General features: G+C 65.6%; 11 protein-coding genes across 11 annotated transcripts in view; 8 read left to right on the plus strand and 3 right to left on the minus strand.

Moving 5' to 3' along the window:
• Positions 1-98: 98 nt before the first annotated feature.
• On the plus strand, positions 99-1,439 carry AMSG_11595 (uncharacterized protein; the record flags this gene model as incomplete). The annotated part of the gene is made up of 1 exon (XM_013907739.1): positions 99-1,439. The coding sequence occupies one exon, from the start codon at positions 99-101 to the stop codon at positions 1,437-1,439; it is 1,341 nt and encodes a 446-aa protein (XP_013763193.1).
• On the minus strand, positions 1,433-3,577 carry AMSG_00209 (uncharacterized protein). The gene has a single exon (XM_013907616.1). It carries the CDS (start codon positions 3,571-3,573, stop codon positions 1,462-1,464), a length of 2,112 nt encoding a protein of 703 aa, XP_013763070.1. The 5' UTR covers positions 3,574-3,577; the 3' UTR covers positions 1,433-1,461.
• Positions 3,578-3,774: 197 nt separating this feature from the next.
• Positions 3,775-5,335, plus strand: AMSG_00210 (uncharacterized protein; the record flags this gene model as incomplete). Its single annotated transcript, XM_013907617.1, has 1 exon — positions 3,775-5,335. A coding segment is annotated over one exon (1,522 nt), but the record flags the coding sequence as incomplete, so codon positions are not given.
• Positions 5,336-5,345: 10 nt separating this feature from the next.
• Positions 5,346-7,011, plus strand: AMSG_00211 (uncharacterized protein; the record flags this gene model as incomplete). Its single annotated transcript, XM_013907618.1, has 2 exons — positions 5,346-5,457; positions 5,511-7,011. The coding sequence occupies 2 exons, from the start codon at positions 5,346-5,348 to the stop codon at positions 6,956-6,958; spliced, it is 1,560 nt and encodes a 519-aa protein (XP_013763072.1). The 3' UTR covers positions 6,959-7,011.
• Positions 7,012-7,150: 139 nt separating this feature from the next.
• Positions 7,151-8,394, plus strand: AMSG_00212 (mevalonate kinase; the record flags this gene model as incomplete). Its single annotated transcript, XM_013907619.1, has 1 exon — positions 7,151-8,394. The coding sequence occupies one exon, from the start codon at positions 7,151-7,153 to the stop codon at positions 8,354-8,356; it is 1,206 nt and encodes a 401-aa protein (XP_013763073.1). The 3' UTR covers positions 8,357-8,394.
• AMSG_00213 (DNA topoisomerase) lies at positions 8,259-11,021 on the minus strand. Its single transcript, XM_013907620.1, has one exon. The coding sequence runs from the start codon at positions 10,971-10,973 to the stop codon at positions 8,361-8,363; it is 2,613 nt and encodes an 870-aa protein (XP_013763074.1). The 5' UTR covers positions 10,974-11,021; the 3' UTR covers positions 8,259-8,360.
• Positions 11,022-11,404: 383 nt separating this feature from the next.
• Positions 11,405-12,932, plus strand: AMSG_00214 (proly 4-hydroxylase). Its single transcript, XM_013907621.1, has one exon. It carries the CDS (start codon positions 11,426-11,428, stop codon positions 12,872-12,874), a length of 1,449 nt encoding a protein of 482 aa, XP_013763075.1. The 5' UTR covers positions 11,405-11,425; the 3' UTR covers positions 12,875-12,932.
• Positions 12,933-12,968: 36 nt separating this feature from the next.
• Positions 12,969-15,464, plus strand: AMSG_00215 (uncharacterized protein). Its single transcript, XM_013907622.1, has one exon. The coding sequence runs from the start codon at positions 13,121-13,123 to the stop codon at positions 15,446-15,448; it is 2,328 nt and encodes a 775-aa protein (XP_013763076.1). The 5' UTR covers positions 12,969-13,120; the 3' UTR covers positions 15,449-15,464.
• Positions 15,465-15,592: 128 nt separating this feature from the next.
• On the plus strand, positions 15,593-17,329 carry AMSG_00216 (uncharacterized protein; the record flags this gene model as incomplete). Its single annotated transcript, XM_013907623.1, has 1 exon — positions 15,593-17,329. One exon carries the CDS (start codon positions 15,593-15,595, stop codon positions 16,493-16,495), a length of 903 nt encoding a protein of 300 aa, XP_013763077.1. The 3' UTR covers positions 16,496-17,329.
• On the minus strand, positions 16,352-18,764 carry AMSG_00217 (uncharacterized protein; the record flags this gene model as incomplete). Its single annotated transcript, XM_013907624.1, has 1 exon — positions 16,352-18,764. The coding sequence occupies one exon, from the start codon at positions 18,762-18,764 to the stop codon at positions 16,530-16,532; it is 2,235 nt and encodes a 744-aa protein (XP_013763078.1). The 3' UTR covers positions 16,352-16,529.
• Positions 18,765-19,168: 404 nt separating this feature from the next.
• AMSG_00218 (myosin) overlaps positions 19,169-19,205 on the plus strand; it is a gene marked incomplete at its 5' end in the record, with an annotated part of 9,014 nt that continues 8,977 nt past the window's right edge. Inside the window, one exon of the mRNA XM_013907625.1 lies at positions 19,169-19,199. Within this exon, the coding sequence (XP_013763079.1) occupies positions 19,169-19,199 (31 nt within the window). The remainder of the gene's footprint in view (positions 19,200-19,205) is intronic.

Genomic DNA, 19,205 nt, shown 5'->3' on the forward strand with positions numbered 1-19,205 from the left:
CCTCACTCGCCCGCTCCCCGATGACGGCTAAGAGAAGCGCTCCTGGGACATGGCAGCGAGCCGTGCTGGTGGCAGTGGCACTGCTGGTGGTAGTGCTCATGGCGACGGCCGAGGCCGGTGCGGCACGGCGGTCGCTGGCGCCGTTTGTGGCGCCGTTCTTTGTGGCTCGGTCGCCGCTGGCGCCGTCGCCGCCTGCTCCGCTGGGCGAGTGGGCAGAGACGGCGGTAGCGGAGCAGGTGCCTTCGGTGCTGCGGGCGCCGCCCGAGGTGGCCGCTTGGGGCGCGACAGCAAAGTGGACGCCCGAGTATCTGGACGAGGCCCTGGGCCAGAGCCCGCTGCCGGCCAAGCTTCAAAGCTATGGGTCAGCGAGTGCGGCGTTCTTCCCGCGCGGCTGCTGCCCGCTCGGCCCGATGACGGCCAAGGCGGTGATGGACGGGACCAGTGGCTACGGCTATGCCTCGGTGCCGGGCGAGTGGTTCCTGGCCAAGGACGCGCGTTTGGCGGCAGACATCGGGTCGCTGGCGCCGTTTGTGGCGCCGCTCGGCGCGCATGTCGATGACATCGTCCACCAGCTCTGGCTCTCGTCGCGCGGCGTGGTCACCCCGCTCCACGATGACTACCCGGCCAACTTTTTCGTCCAGCTCTACGGCTCCAAGGAGCTTGTACTCTTCCCGCCCGAGGCCTACCGTGATCTGGGTCTCTTTCCGCGCTCCTCCTTTTACCACCGCCAGCTGGCGGTCGACCTGCGGCTCGATCCGGGCCGCGGCTCGCCATGCTGGCCCGGTCCGCTCCCGTGCACCCTCCCGCACTCGCTCTTTGCAACCAACAAGACGGCATGGAAAGAGCGCATGGCCGCGCTTCAGGGCGCAGGGCTTCGGGTTGTTCTCAACGAGGGCGACGTGCTCTACCTCCCGCCACTCTGGTTCCACACTGTGCGAACGCACGACGCATCGATCTCGACCAACTTTTGGGTCCACCATCCGGCGCTGCTGGAGTTGGACAGGTTGTGGGAAGTGAAGGCCCCAAGCTCGCCGAGCGCACTGCGCGCCGTTGTTGCCGGCCTTGCTCACCGCTTTGGTCCAGACTTTGTCCTCTCTGTTCGCGATCGCTGGCTCGCCGGCGAGGCCATGACCGCGCTCCACGACTCGATCCACCCCGAAGACCCCGACTGGAAGGGCTATCTCGAGGAGGATCGGTCGACACCGCTGGCCGCGCGGGTGATGGCTGATCCGCTCACCTGCCCTGCGGGCGATAGTGAGTACGCGGCGGCTGGCGGCGACGGCGCTCCTGCTGCGCTTGTCGCTGTTCTCGACATTGTGGCTGCCGCCGAGAACGCCGGCGGCAGTGCCGGACAGATCGAGATTGTTGTCGGCCACTGGCTCGAGGCAGCTGTCGAGCATGTCGTGCAGGGTGCATGGGCGTGTGTCCTGGAGCCGTAGCTACTTGCGAGTGTTACTTGGCTCAGCTCTGTTGCCAGCCCGTCGACGACTCGGGGCGCCGCACAATCTCGCGGTTGTCCAGCGAGAAGCGGGCAAGCATGGAGCTGTCTGTGGTGGCGAGTACGTCCGCAAGTGTCGATGGCGCGTTGATGGCCTCTTCGCCAGGCTTGCAGAGCACAATGCAGTCGATAGCGTGGATCTTGTGAAAGTTGACGGCGAGGCGCGGGTTGTCGGGCTCGAGACGGGCGGCCATTTCAAAGTCTGCGGCGGCAGCATCCATGAGATCCATAGCCTTGAGGGCAAAAGCGCGGCGAAAGTATGCGTGGGCATTGCCAGGCTGGGCCTCGATGACGGCGGTAAAGTCTGCGACGGCGTCCTCCTCGCAGCCCATGAGCTGGAGTGCCTTTGCGCGCTCGTGGAGATACTCGATGCGGTCCGAGCGCAGCGAGAGAGCCAGCGAAAAGTGGCGGACGCCCTCGGCGTGCATGCCGCCGTGACAGAAGCAGAGCCCGATGTGGTAGTGACAGTCGGGAGCGACAGCGTCGTCGATGCCGTGGTTGAGGGCGTCGACAAAGTCGTTGACGGCTTTCTTGTACTTGGACTGCCCGTAGTACGCGAGACCGCGCACGTAGGTCAGCTTGGGATCGTTGCTGTCAAACGAGATGGCGAGCTTGAGGTCAGCCACTGCGCGCTTGTACAGGCCCATCTGGACGTAGCACTGCCCACGGTTGAAGAGAAAAGTTGGTCTGTGCGGATCGAGCTGGATGGCACGGGTAAAGTAGGCAACGGCCTCGTGCCACTCGCCCACGGCCTTCTTGGTGAGCGCGAGGCAGTTGAAGACAAGTGGGTCGGCGTCGCCGAGCCGCAGCGCCTCGGAAAAGTCGTGGAGCGCAGCCGGGTAGCGGCCGAGGTGGAGGAGCGAGTTGCCGCGATTGTAGTACGCCGACATGTACTCGGGCTCGAGCTCGAGGGCGGTGTCAAAGTTCTCAAGAGCCTGCTCGTGCGAGCCCTCGTCTTGCAGCACCATGCCGCGGCGCTCGTAGGCACGCGGATCCTCAGGCACCAGCCGGATGACCTTGGTGAAGCAGTCGTAGGCCGCGGCGTGTTGGAGGGTGGCGTGGTACATGAGGCCGATGTGGTAGAGCGACGGGACGTAGGCCGGCTCCTGCCCCAGCGCGAGCTCAAACTGGATGATGGCGGCCTCGTAGTCCTCCTGGATCTGAAACGCCCAGCCCTTGGAGTGGTAGAAGAGTGCCACCGAGGGGTTGATGGAGATGGCCTCGTCAAACATTTCGTGGGCCGACTCAAAGCGCTTGGTAGCGAGGAGGCACTTGCCGAGGTTGAGGTAAAAGTACGGGTCTGAGCCCTCGAGCGCAATGGCCTCGCGGAACTCGGAGATGGCTGCCGAGTGCTGGCCCAGCCGGTAGAGCGCAAGTCCCTTGTTGTTGTGGTAGAACGCCTTTTGCGCATCGCGAGAGAGCTCGCCCGGCACAGCCAGTCCCGAAAACTTGATGGCGGCGGTAAAGCAGTTGATCGCCTTGGCAAAGTCGCCGCGCTCAAAGTACGCAAGGCCGAGGTTGTTGTGGATCGCCGGATTGCGCGCGTTGAACGAGACCGCAGTCTCAAAGCACTCGACAGCCTTGGCGAGGTCTTCAGGCGTGGCGAGCTTGCGGTAGACGAGGCCGCGGCAAAAGTGGACGTTGGCGCCCGAGACTCCAAGCTTGACTGCCATGTTGTAGTCGTTGCGGGCTTTGATAAACTGCTCCGACGCCGCAAAGCTCTGCCCGCGATGAAAGTAGTACTCGCCAAGCGCAGGGTCCTTGCGATCCTTGGCGATGGCCTTCTTGTGGTGGCGGAAGGCCTCGGAGAACCGTCCGAGCTTGGCCTCGGTCTGCGCCCGAGCATCGTAGTAGGCGGCGGTCGAGATGAACTTGCCACACTCTTCCAAATGCTGCAGCGCCTCCTTGTACTGCCCGTTGGCATGCAGCGCCTGCGCGAGGTGCAGCCGGAACTCGGGATCGTTCTGCGAGTCGAGCAGGGCCGTGGTGAAGGCTGAGATTGCCAGCTCGTAGTTGCCGTCCCGCATGCACTCTTGCCCGCGCTTGAAGTGCTGCTGCACCCGCGGGTGATGCATGGCCCGCCGCCGGCTTGCCATAATGCTCTGGACTGTGGTGCGGTGTGCGGTGCGGTGCCGGTGCCGGTGAGGTGAGGTGGTTGCCCTTGGCTTGGGGGCGTGCGGTCGGCAGCCGTCGACCGTTGCGGCTGTCGCCGCCACCCACGCGACGAGCTGCTGCCCTTCTTCCCCTCCACACCCACGCTGCCACACCCGACTCGGGATGGCGTCGCCCCACAGGGTTCTTCCGCCCATTGCCAGTCCCACACCTGCTTCGCGCGCTTCGCCCTCACCTGGCGGCCGCAAGGCCAAGGCTCAGGGCGCGGGCGAGGTCGAGGCTGAGGTCGGCCCGAGGCCGAGCGGCGGCGCCGGGTGCGTGGACCTTCCGCGGTTCCCGCCCCCGCCGGCAAGCGAGGAAGCTGCAGAGGTGGCGAGTGCATGGCGGCGGGCGTACCAGTGGGCGTGTGGTGCGGCGCGCAAGGTGGCCGAGCAAGACGCGGCGCTGCGAGTTGTGCGGACCGAGGCCCGGAAGGCGCTGACCGACGGCGAGCAGCTGCGGGCCGAGATCATCCGGCTGCGGGCGGACGTCAAGGCGGCGCGGAACAATGTGGCAGGCAGCAGCGGCGGTGGATGCTCAGGCGGGGTGCCGAGCCGAAACTCGCCCATGTCGGCCCGGGCCAACGCCGAGATGGCCAAGCTGCGGAGCGAGAACAAGGTGCTGCGAAACGAGCTCGCCGAGGCGCACGAAAAGGCGCGCGCCATGGAGGCGCGGATGATCGCCTTTGAGCAGTCGGCACAGCGGACCCGAAAAGAGGCGACGGCGGTGGTGGACGCCAATGTCACTTCGATGGAGACCGCCGTCTTCCGCGCAGACTCGGAGACCGCCCGCTGGAAGCGCCGCCACGCCGCCTTGCACAAGAAGTATGAGGCGATGAGAGTCCAGAACGAGCGCGACAAGCGGAAGCGCGCGGCGCAGGCTGAGCTCTTTGCTAGCGAACTCAAAGTCCAGCGCAACAAGTATGTAATCCTCCAGACCAAGTACGACGCCGAAGTGACCAAGAACCAACCGCCGATCTCAAAGGCCATGCTCCTGCTCCACGAAAAGGCGGCCCACTGGCTCGACAAGTACCGCGTGCTCAAACTTACGCACGAGGCGCTCGTTGCCGACCACGAGGCGCTTGTCACCGAGCACAAGGCTAACACTGTCGAGCTGCGGCGGGCCCGCGACAAGCTGCAGCTGATAGCGCAGACCGCCCCGTCGGATGAGGCTGTCGACGCTGTGATGCCTAGTGCTGTCGGCCGCGACTCACTCGTGCCCGCACACTTGGCCGACACACTCCACGCTATGCTCACCGATGCCGACGTCGCCGAGCGCATTGTGCGCAACCCGGCTGCCTTTCTGCACGCCTCCATCTTGAGCCTCGAAGAGCACTCGCTCATCGATCCCGGTGAGGCGCTCGGCCTCTCAGCCGGTGTCCGCGCCCTCGAAGCGCTTCTCAACGCGGCCCGGGCGCCCAAGGTAGACGTTGAGGCCGAGGCTAAGAAGTCCGCAGAGGAGATCGAGACCGCCTCTATGGTCCGCGAGCTCCAGTCCATGCAGGCAACCATGGCCCGGTTGGAAGCTTCTGCCGAACAGCTCCACACCGAGGTCCGCCACTGGAAGGCCGAGAACCGCAAGGCCGCTGCCCGCATCGCCAAGCTCGAGGCCCTGCTCCGCGAAGCCCAAGACACGGGCCATGCCTGATCCCTCTTTAAGCGCAACAGTGAACTGCTGGCAGCCTGCGGTTTTCGCCATGGCCGCGCCGCCAAACCTGGCCGCTGGCACTACAGACTGCTTCCAGACCGGTCCGCCCGCGCCCGGCGCCCCCGAGACGCAGACAGCGACAGAGCCAGATACCTGGCTCAGTGGCCCATGGCCGCCCCTCATCCGCAGCAATGGCGGGTGGTGCTTGGTCCAGGTGGCAGCGTCCGGCGAGTTCACGCCTTGCTCTTTGGCCTCGCGCCAGGCACCGCTGCCAGCGCGGTGGCTGCAGCACCTGCCCGCCCTGCCCCCGCCTCCCGCCCACTCCCGCGCATCCTCTCGCTGACCGATTCGGTGCCTGCCGCGGCGACGCTGTCGCTGTTCCAGCTGCCGGACGGGCCACGCGCTCCGGTGGCCTACGTCGTCCTGCCCAACGACCGCAGGCTCGCCATCCCGCTGACGCCAACCTCCACTGCCGGCGTTGTCCTTGCGGCAGCCGTCGCCGCCGTCGCTCCCCGCGTTCTGCCGGACCTCTCCCGATGGGCGCTTTTTGACGATGCTGGTAACAGGCTTGAGGTCTTTGACGAGCTCCTCCCGCGGGTCTGCTCTCCGGTTGCCTCCCAGTCGGCGCCGCAGCTGACTATCTCCATTCCGCCAGCTGCCGCCCACCCCGACGCGGATGCCGACGACTCGCCTCCTCCGCCAACCTCGCCCCTCTCACCGGACTCGGCCAAGCGCAGATCGCGACTGGCGCGGCTGTCGCGGTCGACGTCGATGCTGCTGCGCTGGTCGCGGTTGTCGTCGACAAGCTCGCGCAGGCCGCCACCGCCCACGCCAGCTCCGCCGGCAACGGCTGCTTCCGGCACAACGCACAGCAGCAGTGTCGAGACAGCGCTGCTCAGCGGCGTCGGTCTCAACAGCAGTATCGAGCTGCACTTGGTCAAGCTCGCAGCCGACGTTGCCGACGCGCAAACTGCCCGGCTGGTCCTCGATTGGCCGGCATCTTACAACCCGCCGGTCACCGTCGCGCTCTCCCGTCCGATTGGATCGTACGCAGAGCGGGTGGCGCTAGCGGTCACAGCGTGGAGCCTCCACGGTGTCGATCCGCTTTCGGCCCACCTAGTGCTCGAGTTTGATGGCTCCAGAGCCGTGGCCACGCTCCGGACGCTGCCGTCGCTTGCGGGAGGCACGCCGTCGCCGGCTTGTGCCGTTGTCGGCGGCGACGAGCTCATGGGCGCCACGCTACGGCTGGACGTCCCGACGTCCATCGCCGGCCTCACATATGAGCGGGATGCCCGGCGGCTTCGTCGAGCCATCCGCCGCCGCGCTAGGCTCAAGGCCCTGCTCAAGGTCAAGGCCTCGCTCAAGGCAGCCGTCAAGGAGCTCCGAACCGAGCAGCCGCTGCAGCCGCCGGCTTCCCTCACCCATCGCCGCCTCGCTGAGCTTGCCCGCGGCGAGGCGGCCAAAGCATGGGGCCGTGAAAGCAAGAACCGCTTGCTCGAGCCAAACGCCGTTCTTGCGACCGATCTGGCCAGCGTCTATGAGGCCTACGTGTTGACCTCGGAGCATGTGGCCACCCTCAAGACCGCCGTCCGCTCACTGCCAACGCCATCACCAGCCCATTCTGTCCTGCCCGACTTGCTTCGCCAGACCAAGCCGGAGTAGATGCGCTGAGGACAACTCAGCAATCGGTGCGCGCCGCAGTTCAAGATCTCCAGCTCACCGCTCCTGCGCCGTCCGGCGGCAACCACCCGCCACGCCGGCACCAAAAGGGATCCAACGCCCCTTTGGCCTTAAAGCCAGTCCCCCAGCCCAGCCCCCACCCCACTCTGCCCTACCCCTACCGCAGCCGGAGCTATGGCCGCACACGTGGAGGCGTCCGCGCCGGGAAAGGTCATTCTCTTTGGCGAGCACTCGGTGGTGTACGGCAAGCCGGCGGTGGCCGCTGCCGTGGCGCTGCGGACCTCTTCGCAGCTGACCAGCCCTGCGCCCGACGGCACGCCCACCCTCACTGTCGAGCTGCCGGACATTGGCGTGACGCGGACCTGGCCGCTGGAGCGGCTGCAAGTCTTCCTCGCCTCGGACGATGCGGGCGTGCTGGCTGACGCCCCGCTCCCGCTGGCCTCCCCGCCGCGCCCGGAGCCGGCGCTCGTCGACGCCCTCACCGCCTCCCTGCTGGAGGACGGCGATCATGCCGCGATTGCCGCCTTCCTCTACCTGTACATCGGCATTCTCCGCCGCGCCGACGGCACTGTTCCGTCAGGCAAGGTCCGCGCTGCGTCGCAGCTTCCGATCGGCGCCGGCCTCGGCTCGTCGGCAGCGTTCTCGGCGTGCTTGGCAGCGGCGGCCATGCGGGCGTCACCGCAGGCGGCCGCCGAGCTGCAGTGGGGCGACGAGACGAGCGGCGAGGCCGCGCCGGCGCCAGCCACCCTCGACGCCATCAATGCATGGGCTTTTTGCGCAGAGGTTGTCATCCACGGCACCCCGTCGGGCATCGACAACACCGTCTCCACCTTTGGCGCCGCCGTCCGCTACGAGGCCGCCGTCTCGAGCCCGGTTGCGCTGCCGTCGCTCTCGCTGCTTCTTGTGGACACTCGCGTTCCGCGGTCGACCAAGACGCTTGTCGCCGGTGTGCGCGCCAAGCGCGACACGTTTCCGGACGTCATGGACCCGGTGCTTGACGCCATGGGCGCGCTCGCCGACAGCGCTGTCGGCGTTCTGAGCGCCCTGGCCCACAGCCCGGCGAGCGACGACGCCGTTAGCGAGCTCGGCGAGCTGGTAGAGACAAACCAGGCGCTGCTTGCAGCCATTGGAGTCTCGCACCCGGCGTTGGCTACAGTCATGACAACTGCAGCGCGCCACGGCTTTCCAGCCAAGCTCACTGGCGCCGGCGGCGGCGGCTGCGCCATCATCCTCCTCCCTCCCGGCTGCGACGCCGCCGTCGAGGACGCGCTCGTTGCCGAGCTCGAGAGCATGGTCTTTTACAACAACGAGCACGTTAAGGTCATCCGGACCTCGATTGGCACGCCCGGCGTGACGTTGCGGCTGTGCCCGACTCTATGAGGTGTCAGTGCCGCAACAAATGATCCAACTTGCCTCTCTTTCTCCGCCCCCGGCCGCGCCCGCGCCCACGCTTGAACATCTGATGCTTGGTCTTGCCGCGAACGACCCGAGTGCCGGGTGCAAGGAGTTCGTCGCAAAAGATGCACCCATTGAGCCGGGCGAGGCCCGGGAGCGGGAGCTTGTCCTTGTGAAACTCGATAGCAAAGAGGTTCGCGCCGCACCCGCCGCACGGGTCGTCGCCGGTGAGGACCTTGACGTCGTGGGCACAGTCAGGCAGAGTGACGATGACGTTGCATCCGGTGCAGTGGAGCTTCCATACCGGTGCAGACATGGGCTCAAGCATGAGCGTGCCCGGGCAGCCGGGCGAGTCGTCATCGGCCACGGCGCGGACGCCTGCAGCCGAGCACGGGCCGACCGAAAAGTGGATGCCGGCGTAGCCACAGCCAGCCGCCTGACACGAGTCGCACGACATGCCGTCGGCAAAGGTAGGCGGCTCGAACGGACGGTTCGTGTAGCAGGCAGGGCAGACGAGGTAGCGGGCGCCCTTTTTGCCGAGCGAGTAGAGAACAAGCTCAAAGCCGTCGAGCGGACAGGTCTTCTCCTGGAAGAGCTTGATGATCCCATTGTTTGGCAGAGAATACGTCTCGTTGCATCGCGGGCAGTGGAGCCGCGACGGACGGTACATCAGCCGCATCACGTACTTGCACTTGCCGCACCGCGAGAGCGACTTGCCGGCGTCGGCGACCGGCGCGTAGTTGGCCTCAAACAGCGAGTCCATGAGCGAGACCGAGTCAACGAAAAAGTCAAACTTGGCCGCAAACGCGGCGATGCAGTGTGCCACGACGGCGTCCTTGTCGGCCACGCCCGAGGCAACGAGGTCGAGCTGGCTCTCCACGCTCGACCGGACGGTGGGCAGCACGAGCTCAGGATCGATCTTGTAGTACGAGTGGATGAGAACAATACCGAGCGTGGTCGGCTCGAGCCGGCGCCCGGCCACCACCTTGGCGTACCCGCGCTCCACAATGTTGTTGATGTGGGTGGGGCACGAGGCGTCGGTCCCGATGCTGTGCCGCTCCATGAGCGAGATGAGCTCCGACTCGGAGAGGAGGCCCGGCGGGCTTGTCTCGCCGGACCTGACCACAATGTCGGTGAGCGTGTACTCGGTCTCCGGCGAAAGCGGCGGCAGCGCCTTGCCGGCCGGCATGAGATGTGGGAGGAGAGCGCAGAAGCCCTCGTCAATGACAATGAGACCCTTGACGTGGAAGAGCTCGGTCTCGCCTGACGGCGCAGCAATGCTAAATGCAGCGGTCTGGTGCTCGACTACGCAGTCGGGTGAGACGGTGGCGATAAAGTGGCGGGCGACGTAGTCGTAGACCCGCCAGGCGTCGCCAACAAGCTCGTCCTCGGACGCCGCGCGCATCGGCACAATGGGTGGATGGTCGCCGGCGTCAACGCCGGCGCGCGACGGCGCGAGGCCGGACCTCAGCAGCGAGGTGACGTACCCGCCCCAGACCCGCGACCGACGCTGCTCCTCGAGTAGCGCATGGAGCTCAAAGCCCGGTGGGTACGCCGTTGTCTCCGTTCGCGGGTACGAGATGTAGCCGTCGATGTAGAGCCGCTCGGCAACAGCCATGGCCGCCTTGGGTCCGATGCCGAGTCCAGCCGAGCAGACCTTGAGCAGCCCGACCGTGTTGAGCGCTATTGGGCGTGGCTTCTTCTTGCGCTTGCGGCTCACGCTTGTGCAGAGCGCGGCTGTGGCGCCGTCGAGGGCGGCGGCGTAGGCCTGGACGACTGCAGCGTCAAAGACACGGCCGCGGGTCCAGTCGAGCGAGATGAGCGCGCCGCCGCCGGGCGGCGAAAACCTCGGCATGAGCTGCCAGTACGTCTCGGGCTGAAAGGCGTTGATGGCGTCGCGGCGGGCGACGACAAAGTTGAGGGTCGGCGTCTGGCACGGGCCGTACGAGATGAGCTCGGATGGCAGGTTGCCGTACTTTGCGGTGAGGTGCCGGGTCTGGAAGCGAGTAAAGGCGACGCCGATGCGAAGGTCGAGCTCCTGGCGGGCGTCGACCGCCGCGGCCTCGTCCGGGTTGGGCTCGACGAGACTGCTCATGGCGCGGGCGACCTCGGAGCGAGTGACGGCTGAGAAGCGGGCACGAAAGACGGTGCGCGAGGCAAAGGCCTTGTGAGGAACGAGACGATCGCGGACGTTGTCAAGGACCTCAAAGCAGATGTTCTCGCCCTCGCGGTCGCAGTCGAGCCAGAGGACCACCGCAGCTGCGCCCTTGGCCTCGGCCTGCAGATGCTTGCACACCCGGCTCTTGGGATTGGCTCGCTTCTTGGTCACCGTGGCAACGCTGAAGAGATCGCGCGGTGGCGTGGCGTCCCACGACTGGAACTGCGGGTCAAAGTCGAGCGAGTACACATGCCCGATGACCGCCGTCACCCGAAAGAGCACCCGGGTGCCGGCAAAGCTGCCCTCAAACTCGTGGACAGGCAGCGAGCGCGAGACGGTCGAGTCGCGGGTGACGACCTCCATGCCCTCGGGCGCCGCGTACATGGCCACCGCCCGCGCAATGGACGGCTTCTCGCCCACCATGAGCACCACCGGGAGGGTCATGGCGTTGGTGCGTGGAAGAGTGGTGGCAGTGACAGCGTGTTAGGGACGGGTGGCCGCCACACACGCCTAGGCCCGCATCAGCTATGCTGGGCAGTGCCATGCCGTCAACCAGCAGTCGGCCGGCGAGTCGCTCGGCCGTCCTGCGCGGCGCGGGCATCTCCACAGCCATTGCCATCTCCACGCCCACGGCTGTGAGCAAAAGTCAGTGACAACACCAGATGGCCTCACAAGCGGTTCCAAGCGCCTCTCCTGGTGAGACCTTGGGCAATGGGCTGGATTGGCCATGGCACTGCTTGCGTGACCAGTGGCGCAGCCCAAATTGACCCAATCCCTGCCGCCGCTGCGCTGCCACGCATGGCTTCGTCAACTTTGCAACCGTGACCTCACCACCACCGCCACACAGGCACCAGCACGCTGGCATACTTGACTCCACCCCTGCTCACTCACTAGCTATGGCAAAGAGCACGGGCAAGAGCAAGGGCAAGAGCAAGGGCGGGAAGCGCAGGGCAAAGATGGCGGTGCCTGGCAAGAAGGGCGACGCGTCGGGCTCGGGCTCGACCACCATCGTCCTGGCGCTCGTTGTTGCCGCCGTTGCTGTTGCGGCTGCGGTGTATACGTCGGTCAGAGTGGGGTTGGGATCGGGCGGAGATGGCGCTGGTGCTGGCGCTGGTGGGTCTGGTGAGGCTTGGATTGACAACGCTGGTGAGCTGCCGCGGCCGTCGCGGAACGTGACCATGTCGCGGATTGTGCGGACGCCGACGTCTGCCGAGGACGACTGGGGTGTGTGGAAGACGCGCGACTGCGATGTGCTAGTCGATGAGTGGCTGTACAAGGTCAGCGTGCCTTTCCGCGGCTACCATGTGGTGTGCTTCAACCCGGCTGAGCCGGGATCGGTCTCGGACAAGATGCCGACCGAGCTGGTGATGAAGGCGTACCGGGACGGGCAAAAGTCGCGCCAAGTGACGGCGACGGTGTCGGGCAAGTCGACCAAGACGCTCCGGGCCGACATCACAGCTGCGCTCAAGATTGCGCCGATTGAGCCGGGCCGTGAGCACCGGCAGCCGTGGGCGTTCTTTACCAACCAGGCGCGGCGGGCGTCGACCAAGGCGCAGGTCGAACAGGTCATGCTCCTGTTTGAGGGCGGGCAGTGGCTCTGGCCGGGCATCGAAATCGGCCACATGTGGGAGATCGAGAACCTTGTTGACGGTGCGCCGAACCTTGTGCTCGAGACACTCGAGCTCCAGCCGCTCGTTCTCTCTGTCCACCACTTCCTCGCCCTCTCCGAGTGCGACTACATTGTGGGCAAGGCCAAGCCGCACTTTTTCACCTCGGAGGTCGCGCACCAGGACAAAGACATCGGCAAAGACTCTTCAACATGGCGCACCTCGGAGCAGCACTGGCTCAAGTCGACGACGCCGGCGCTCAAGTTCATCGACCGCCGCATCGAGGAGCTCGTCCGCGTGCCCGAGGCCAACTTTGAGGCCACCCAGGTGCTCCAGTACATCGGGACCGGCTCGCGCTACGTCATGCACCACGACTACTTTGACGTCAATGCGTATCGGCAGAACGCGCAGCTGCAGCGCGCTTACAAGTACGGTGCCGTCAACCGGCTGGCCACCGTCTTTGAGTACTGCTCAACCGTTCGCAGCGGCGGGCACACCGTCTTTGGCCGCGCCGGCGGCCTCCCGCAGCCAGCCGACTTTGCCGACTGCAACCACGGCCTGCGCGTCGCGCCCGAAAAGGGCCGCGTCATCATCTTCTACTCGCTCCATCCCAACGGCGCCACCGACGAGTTCTCTCTCCACGGCGGTTGTCCGCCACTCCCCAACGACGATGGCTCAGGCCCAGACATCAAGCACTCGGCCAACAAGTGGGTTTGGAACGCGCCGACCGGGTTCTGATCACTGTCAAGCCTCTCCGGCCAGACAAGCTGCCGCAGGTCTTTACAGTCGTAAACTCGATCAACATCCGTTGAGCCGCGAGCAGCGCCTCTCCCATCGACCAGGTTCCTTGACCAGGTTTGTCTGCAGTGCCACGTCCCACGTGACCGCACCGCCACCCGTCTCGACTCCTGCTCCCCGCCGCACACACCCGAACACATACACACGCACACATACACACACACCGCATATACATACACATACAGGATGGCCAAAAAGTACGACGACCTTCTGTTCGGTGACCTCGACGCGGCCGCGGCAACGTCGGCCACCTCACCGGGCTCGCTCACCGACATAGCCAACACGCTGGAGAGCGTGACCGCCAACGCGACCGGAGCGCCAAAGGCGGCGCCTGCTGCTGCGTCGGAAACGGATGCACGTGCTACAGAGCTGGCTGCAGACGTGCCGGTTGTCTCGGAGGCCCGGCGCAAGAAGCGGAGACGGGCGCGGACTCTGACCAAGGCCGAAACCGAGCTGAAAGAGGCGCAGGCGCGTGGCACGCTGCTCGCGCCAATCGATGCCTCACTGCTGTACGATATCGGCCCAGCGTCCGCGAGCGAGGCCGCAAATGCACAGGGTCTCTCGGCTTCGCTGTTTTCCATGGCCCAGGCCGGCGTTCTCTGCGATGCCACGCTGGTCGTGTCGGGCGTGGATGAGCTCGAGGCAGCGACGCCCGAGACGCCGGTTGTCGAGCTCACCGTCCACCGCGCGGTGCTGGCCGCGGTCTCAACTGCCTTCCGCAGCGCGTTTGACAGCGATGCCGGCGGCGCCGATTGCCGGCTTCCGGTTGCCGGCTTTGACGTTGAGCTCTTTGCGGCCATGATCGAGTTTGTGTATCTCGGCTGCGTGCGGGTCTTTGTCGAGGCACGCAGCGACGGCAAGCGGCCCGAGAGCGTGCTCATCGACTTGCTGCGCATTGGCATGCGGTTCCGGATTGTGCAGCTGGTTGCCGCCGTCGCTACCGAGACCATCAAGCGTGTCTGTGTTTCCAACTGCGTTGAGCTCCTGCTGGCCGCGCGGTCGATGCTGCTGGGTGACGACGAGGTGCCGGGCGCGCGCTACCTTTGCGCCCTCGCCAACGTCTGCCTCCACACCATCCGCATCAATCTCGACGCCTTTGCCGGCAAGCAGCTCCTCCCGCTCTGCCTCGAGGACCTTGTCGCCATCCTTGGCTCGTCGGACGTCTCGGTCTCGTCCGAAGCTGTTGTTGTTGACGTCGCCTTTGCGTGGATGAAGGCGACCAAGAAGCGGTTCAAGCACAAGGACGTGGTCCTCAACCTCATCCGCTACTACGCGCTGACCGAGGACGAGCTGTTGGCGACCCGCGGCATGCTCAACAAGGCCATGAACGCGTCGATCATCGATGTTCAACTCGCTGCGGTGGCCGGCGGCGACATGGCTGCGCCGCCGCGTCGCCACTACGTCCACGCCAAGACGTGCATGCCGACCCACGAGCTGCGCGGCTCAGGCGCGCCGCTCTTCTGCGTCTCGCTCGCCGACAGTCGCATCTTTGTCTCGGGCGCCGCCGACGGCACAGTCTCGGTCTGGTCGGTCAAAGGCTGGAAGCGGCTCAAGGTGATGGAGGGACACAAGGGCCCGGTCCGCGGCGCCGTCGTCTGCGGTACGACCCTGTACTCAGTCTCACACGACCGCTCAATCCGCGGCTGGGATGTGGTGGCGTGGGAGCCGACAACCTCGCTGTTTTCAGCCCACCAGGCCCCCATCTGGTCCGTCGCCGAGTACGATCTTATGCTTGTGACCGGCGACGCGTCTGGCGTTATCAAGGTTTGGCAAGAGGACGACGGCGTCGACATCTTCAACGGTGGCGTGACCGGTACCGGCCTCTCGCAGATCGCCACCCTCAAGGACCATACCGGCGGCATCGTGGCCATGGCCACCTCGGACGCCTCGCTGTACTCGGCCTCGGACGACGCCACGGTTCGCATCTGGAACATCATGAACCAGACGTGCCTCAAGGTCCTCTCCATCGGCTCGACGCCGCTTACCACCATTGCGGCCTCGCCACTCATGGTTGCCGCCGCCTACGTTGATGGCTCGGTCCACGTCTGGCGCAAGAACAAGGCTGGGCCTGGCACGGCCAAGGACGACCCGGCCGGCACCGGCGGCGCCGCCTCGATGCGCTCCTTTGACATTGCTGCCTCGGACTCGGGACGCACCGTCCGCGCCCTCCTCTTTATCGACGACCTCGAGACGGACACGCCCTCGCGTTACGTCCTCACCGGCGCCACAGACGGCGTCATCAAGGTCTGGGACGTGTGTCCCGACTCGGGCCACCAGGCCGCACCGTCTTTCTCGGACGCCGAGCAGCACGTCGATGCTGACGTCGACGCCAGTCGGTCCTCGGCCTCGACCACCGCTGATCCCAACGATGCAGACTCAAGCAATGGTCCTGTGGATGCAGTCCTTGTCCGCATCCTCGACGTCCATGCCCAGTCGGTCAACGGGCTCGTCGGCTCCGGCTCAGGCTTCTTCGTCTCAGCCTCGTCCGACGGCACCGCCCGTGTCTGGGAATGAATGAGTCACGACAGCAGCGGAAGCAGCCAGAGAGTCCCGAGTGACAGCCACCTCACCACCCACACAGCCACACCCACACACCCACACACATACATGCGCTCCGGCGGCATGCAGGCGCCCATGGGTCGACGCTGTGGGGTTGTAATGGTGGTGGCGGCCCTCTTATTGGTGGCGGTCCGCGGCTGCCAGGTCGGCGGAGGAGTGCTCGGCGTGGCCGACAACGCAGCGACGCTCATCGCCCGCCCGCCGTCGCTGAGCTCGGTCTACGGCCGGGCGCATGTCAACGTGGTGCCCAAAGAAGAAAGCGCGGGTGACATGGTATGGCGCCCGGTGGCTGGCGAGCCGTGCGTGTGGCGCGGGTCGGTGGCTAGTCCGGCGTCGGCCACCTCCGCGCCAACAGTCTCGGTAGCCGCGCTGGGCGGCGGCGAGCTGAACGTGACGCTCGAGCTGCCAGCGCTTGGTGGCTCGCTGCGGCCGAGCGACAGGCTCGTGGTAGAAGTGCGGGTCGGTTGGTTGGAGGCTGATCTCGGCTCGGCGTGGAGAGCCCAGGTCTCGCTCCCGCCACTCTCCTGGGACTACGACAAAGTTCTGCGGCTCGGGCCGGCAAGCCTAAGCCTGGACGCAGTCTTCTCCCTCGACGCGCGAGTGCCCGCGTCTGCGCTTGCGGATGCAGGTGCCAACCCGTTGTTGCAGCGGAGCGGCTCGTCGGCTTCCGCCGTCTTTAATCTCTCGCTGCCGCTCCCAAACGGGAACTCGCCGCAAGCGCAGGCGGTCTCGTTTGTCATGACGGCGGTTGTCGAGCGCGGGGCGTGGACTTCGCTCAACATGTCACCCGCCGCTGCCCTGGTTCTCTTTCTCCTCCTTGTCGTGGTGGTTTGCCTTCTCCCGATCGGTGGCTTGTGTCTGCGCCGTCGGCGCCGCCGCGCCACTGCCGCCGCTGCCGTTACGCCGAACAAGGCCAGCGGCAAGGAGAGCTCGACCGAGTTGATCACCGACGACTGGATGTCGAGCACCTCTTCGTCGCTTCATACCTCGGACTTTTTGTAGTTGTTGGTCTTCAATGCGGTCGGTTGAGCAGGCGTCAAGCGCCGCGGGAGCGGGCGTGGCGGCGCTTCTTCTCTTTGCTCTTCCGGCGGTCGCGCTTGGCGGAACTTGCGCCCGACTTGGTCTCCTTGGTGGCTTCGTCCGGGTTCTCGTCCTCGGTCTGTGTGCCTGCGTCGAGGCCGCGTGAGAGGAACTGCTGGGCAAAGTCTGCTGTGTCCTTGGGCTTGAGGACGCGCGCGACGACTTGGTTGATCTTGGCGTGCTTGTGCGAGACGTAGCGTTGCCAGCGGTGGAGCTCAAGCTCCATGGTTGGTCGGAGCTTCTCTTGGATCTCGAGCTTGCAGATGGCGAGAACCGACTTGATCTGGAGGACGGTGCGGATGTCGGCATCGACATGGAGCACGATGCGCGAGAGCGTGTGCAGGACAGGGAGGAAGGTCGGGAGTGGGCCCTCGTCGTACTCTGCGGCAACAAGGCCGGTGACGTGATTAGAGCCTCCCGAGACCGCCGACGCCGAGGGCATCATCTGGTCCGAGTCGAGCGAAGCCACCGACGACGAGAGCTCCGGTAGCTGCGGGCGCCGAACAGGGCGCCGCTTGAAGCGGAGGCACGCGCGCGCCACAAAGGCGTAGCGGCGGGCCAGGAAGACGCGAACTTTGACGCCGCGGTACCACGACTGGATGCGGACGGCGGCGTTGTACATGGTAAGGTAGGTGAGGAGAATGTCGCGGTGGAAAAAGTGCACAAAGGTCTCAATCTGGGACTCGGGTAGCTTGGAGGCGAGCACGCCCTGGATGGTAGAGAGATTGGCAAGGTAGAGCGAATGACAAAGTTGTGAGGTCTTCTCCATTCGCTTGTGCAGCTCCTTGTTCTGGTTGAGGAGGGCAAGGACGCGCTTGCCAATGATGACGTTCTCCTCCATGAGCGTCTGCTTCTCGGACGACATGGTCGCCAGAATGCCCGACTGCATGGCGAGCGTGGCCTCGGCCTGCGCAAACTGAGAGTTGACCGACTTGAGCTCGGCGAGAAGCTTCTCGTTGATGTCCTGGAACTGCTTCTTGGCCAGGCCTTTGAGCGGGTGGGCAAACTCGGCGTCACAGTACTCGCGCATTAGGCCGACGTTGGCGGAGAGTCGGCGCTCGTCCTCAAGTCGGGCCACCTGCGCGGTGAGCAAGTCGTTGGTCTCCTTCACCCGGTTGAGTTCCTGCAGGAGCGCCAGTGCGTTGGCTGGCGAGACCTGCGACGGCGGGCTGCCGCCGATGTTGGCCTCGCGCCAGGCCTTGAGCTCGTCGCCAAAGTCGTTACGGAGGAGCGGATCCTGCAACCAGGTGTCGAGATCGGCGAGCGTGGTCGGATCTGGCAGCTCGGTCGGTGGGCGGACAAGGAGTGCCAGGCTGGGATTCGCCGCCAGGTTGTGCTTGGCAACAAGGGCGCGGTGGGCGGCGAGCTCGTTCTGCAGTGCCATGGTGAGGACTCGAAGGAAGGTCTCGTCCGACTCGCCAAAGTATCTGTTGAGCAGCGGGTCGCAGGCAAAACGCTGCTCGCGCGACCGCAGCTTGGTGTTCTCCTGCTTGAGCCTGTTGTTGTCGCGGATGATGTGCGGGAGGTCGCCGTACTCCTCCACCACACGAGCCAGGTGCTCGTTGGCCTCGAAGCGGAGGAGCTTCTTCTTGAGCACGACAATGAGCTGCTCAAGCCGCTCAAACTTGAGCTCCATCAGCATCCACTTGCGCCCGTTGTCGTCGGCCGGCAGCGACGGCGCCATCAGGTTCTGCGGCTCGTCGGTGACGAGCTCGTTGACCCGGATATCGTTCTCGATGGCCTCCACGTCGCCTTGCAGCTTGTCGGCCGAGAGCGAGACGGGCACAAACGAAAACTGCTCGTACATCGACGTCACCTTGTGCTGCGCCTTGAGCTCGGCACGGAGCGTCTTCTCGCGCGCTTCCATCATGGTCAGCCGCGCCTGGAGATCGGCCACCGAGTCGAGGAGCTCGCCGTTGACGTCGCGGTAGCCGCGGCAGAGGCCCTGCAAGTCCTTGACAAACTTCTGCCGCTCACGCGGCGTCATAAACGCGTTCTGCTCTACCTGCTGTAGCCGCGCCCACTTGCTCTCCAGCGCAACCATCTTGGCTCCGGGCTCGCCGTCGCCGTCCCCGCTTGCCCCGCCTCGGCCGGCCGCCTCCCGCGAGCTCGGTGCCGGCTGTGTCTTCAGCGCCTCGGGCTGCGCCAGCCGCAGCTGGTCGGTACCCACCGTCCGAATGTGCCGCGACATGACGTGTCTCTCTGGCCGCAATGAAGGGTGGGAGGTGTGGAAGGAAGGTGGCGTGGGTGGTGAGAGGTGCCAGCAGTGAGACTGCGCCCGCCCGCAACGGCCGAGAGCCGGTGGCACCCGACGGTACGTCAGTCTCTGTGGAGCCCATCGAATTTGGGCCCATTTCGTCGGTCACGTGAGAGTTTGGCAGACGAGTGGCGGCTACGATCCGGCGAGGGGTTGGACATGTGCATGGGTACGAGGGGGTGAGGTGGTCAGGAGTAGGCCACACCTCGCTCCGTCGTCCGACGCAAGGCTGTGGAGATGTCAGGTATGTGATGGTGTCAGAAAGGGAGGGTGAGGGTAGCAGGGGAGGTGGGGAGGGGAGGCAGAGGGGGCTGGCCTCTGGCTGGAGACGACCCAAAATGTGGCTTCTGGGCAAGGCATGCTCACAAAGTACGA

The sequence above is a fragment of the Thecamonas trahens genome (genome assembly GCF_000142905.1).
Source record: "Thecamonas trahens ATCC 50062 unplaced genomic scaffold supercont1.1, whole genome shotgun sequence".
Lineage (NCBI taxonomy): Eukaryota > Apusomonadida > Apusomonadidae > Thecamonas > Thecamonas trahens.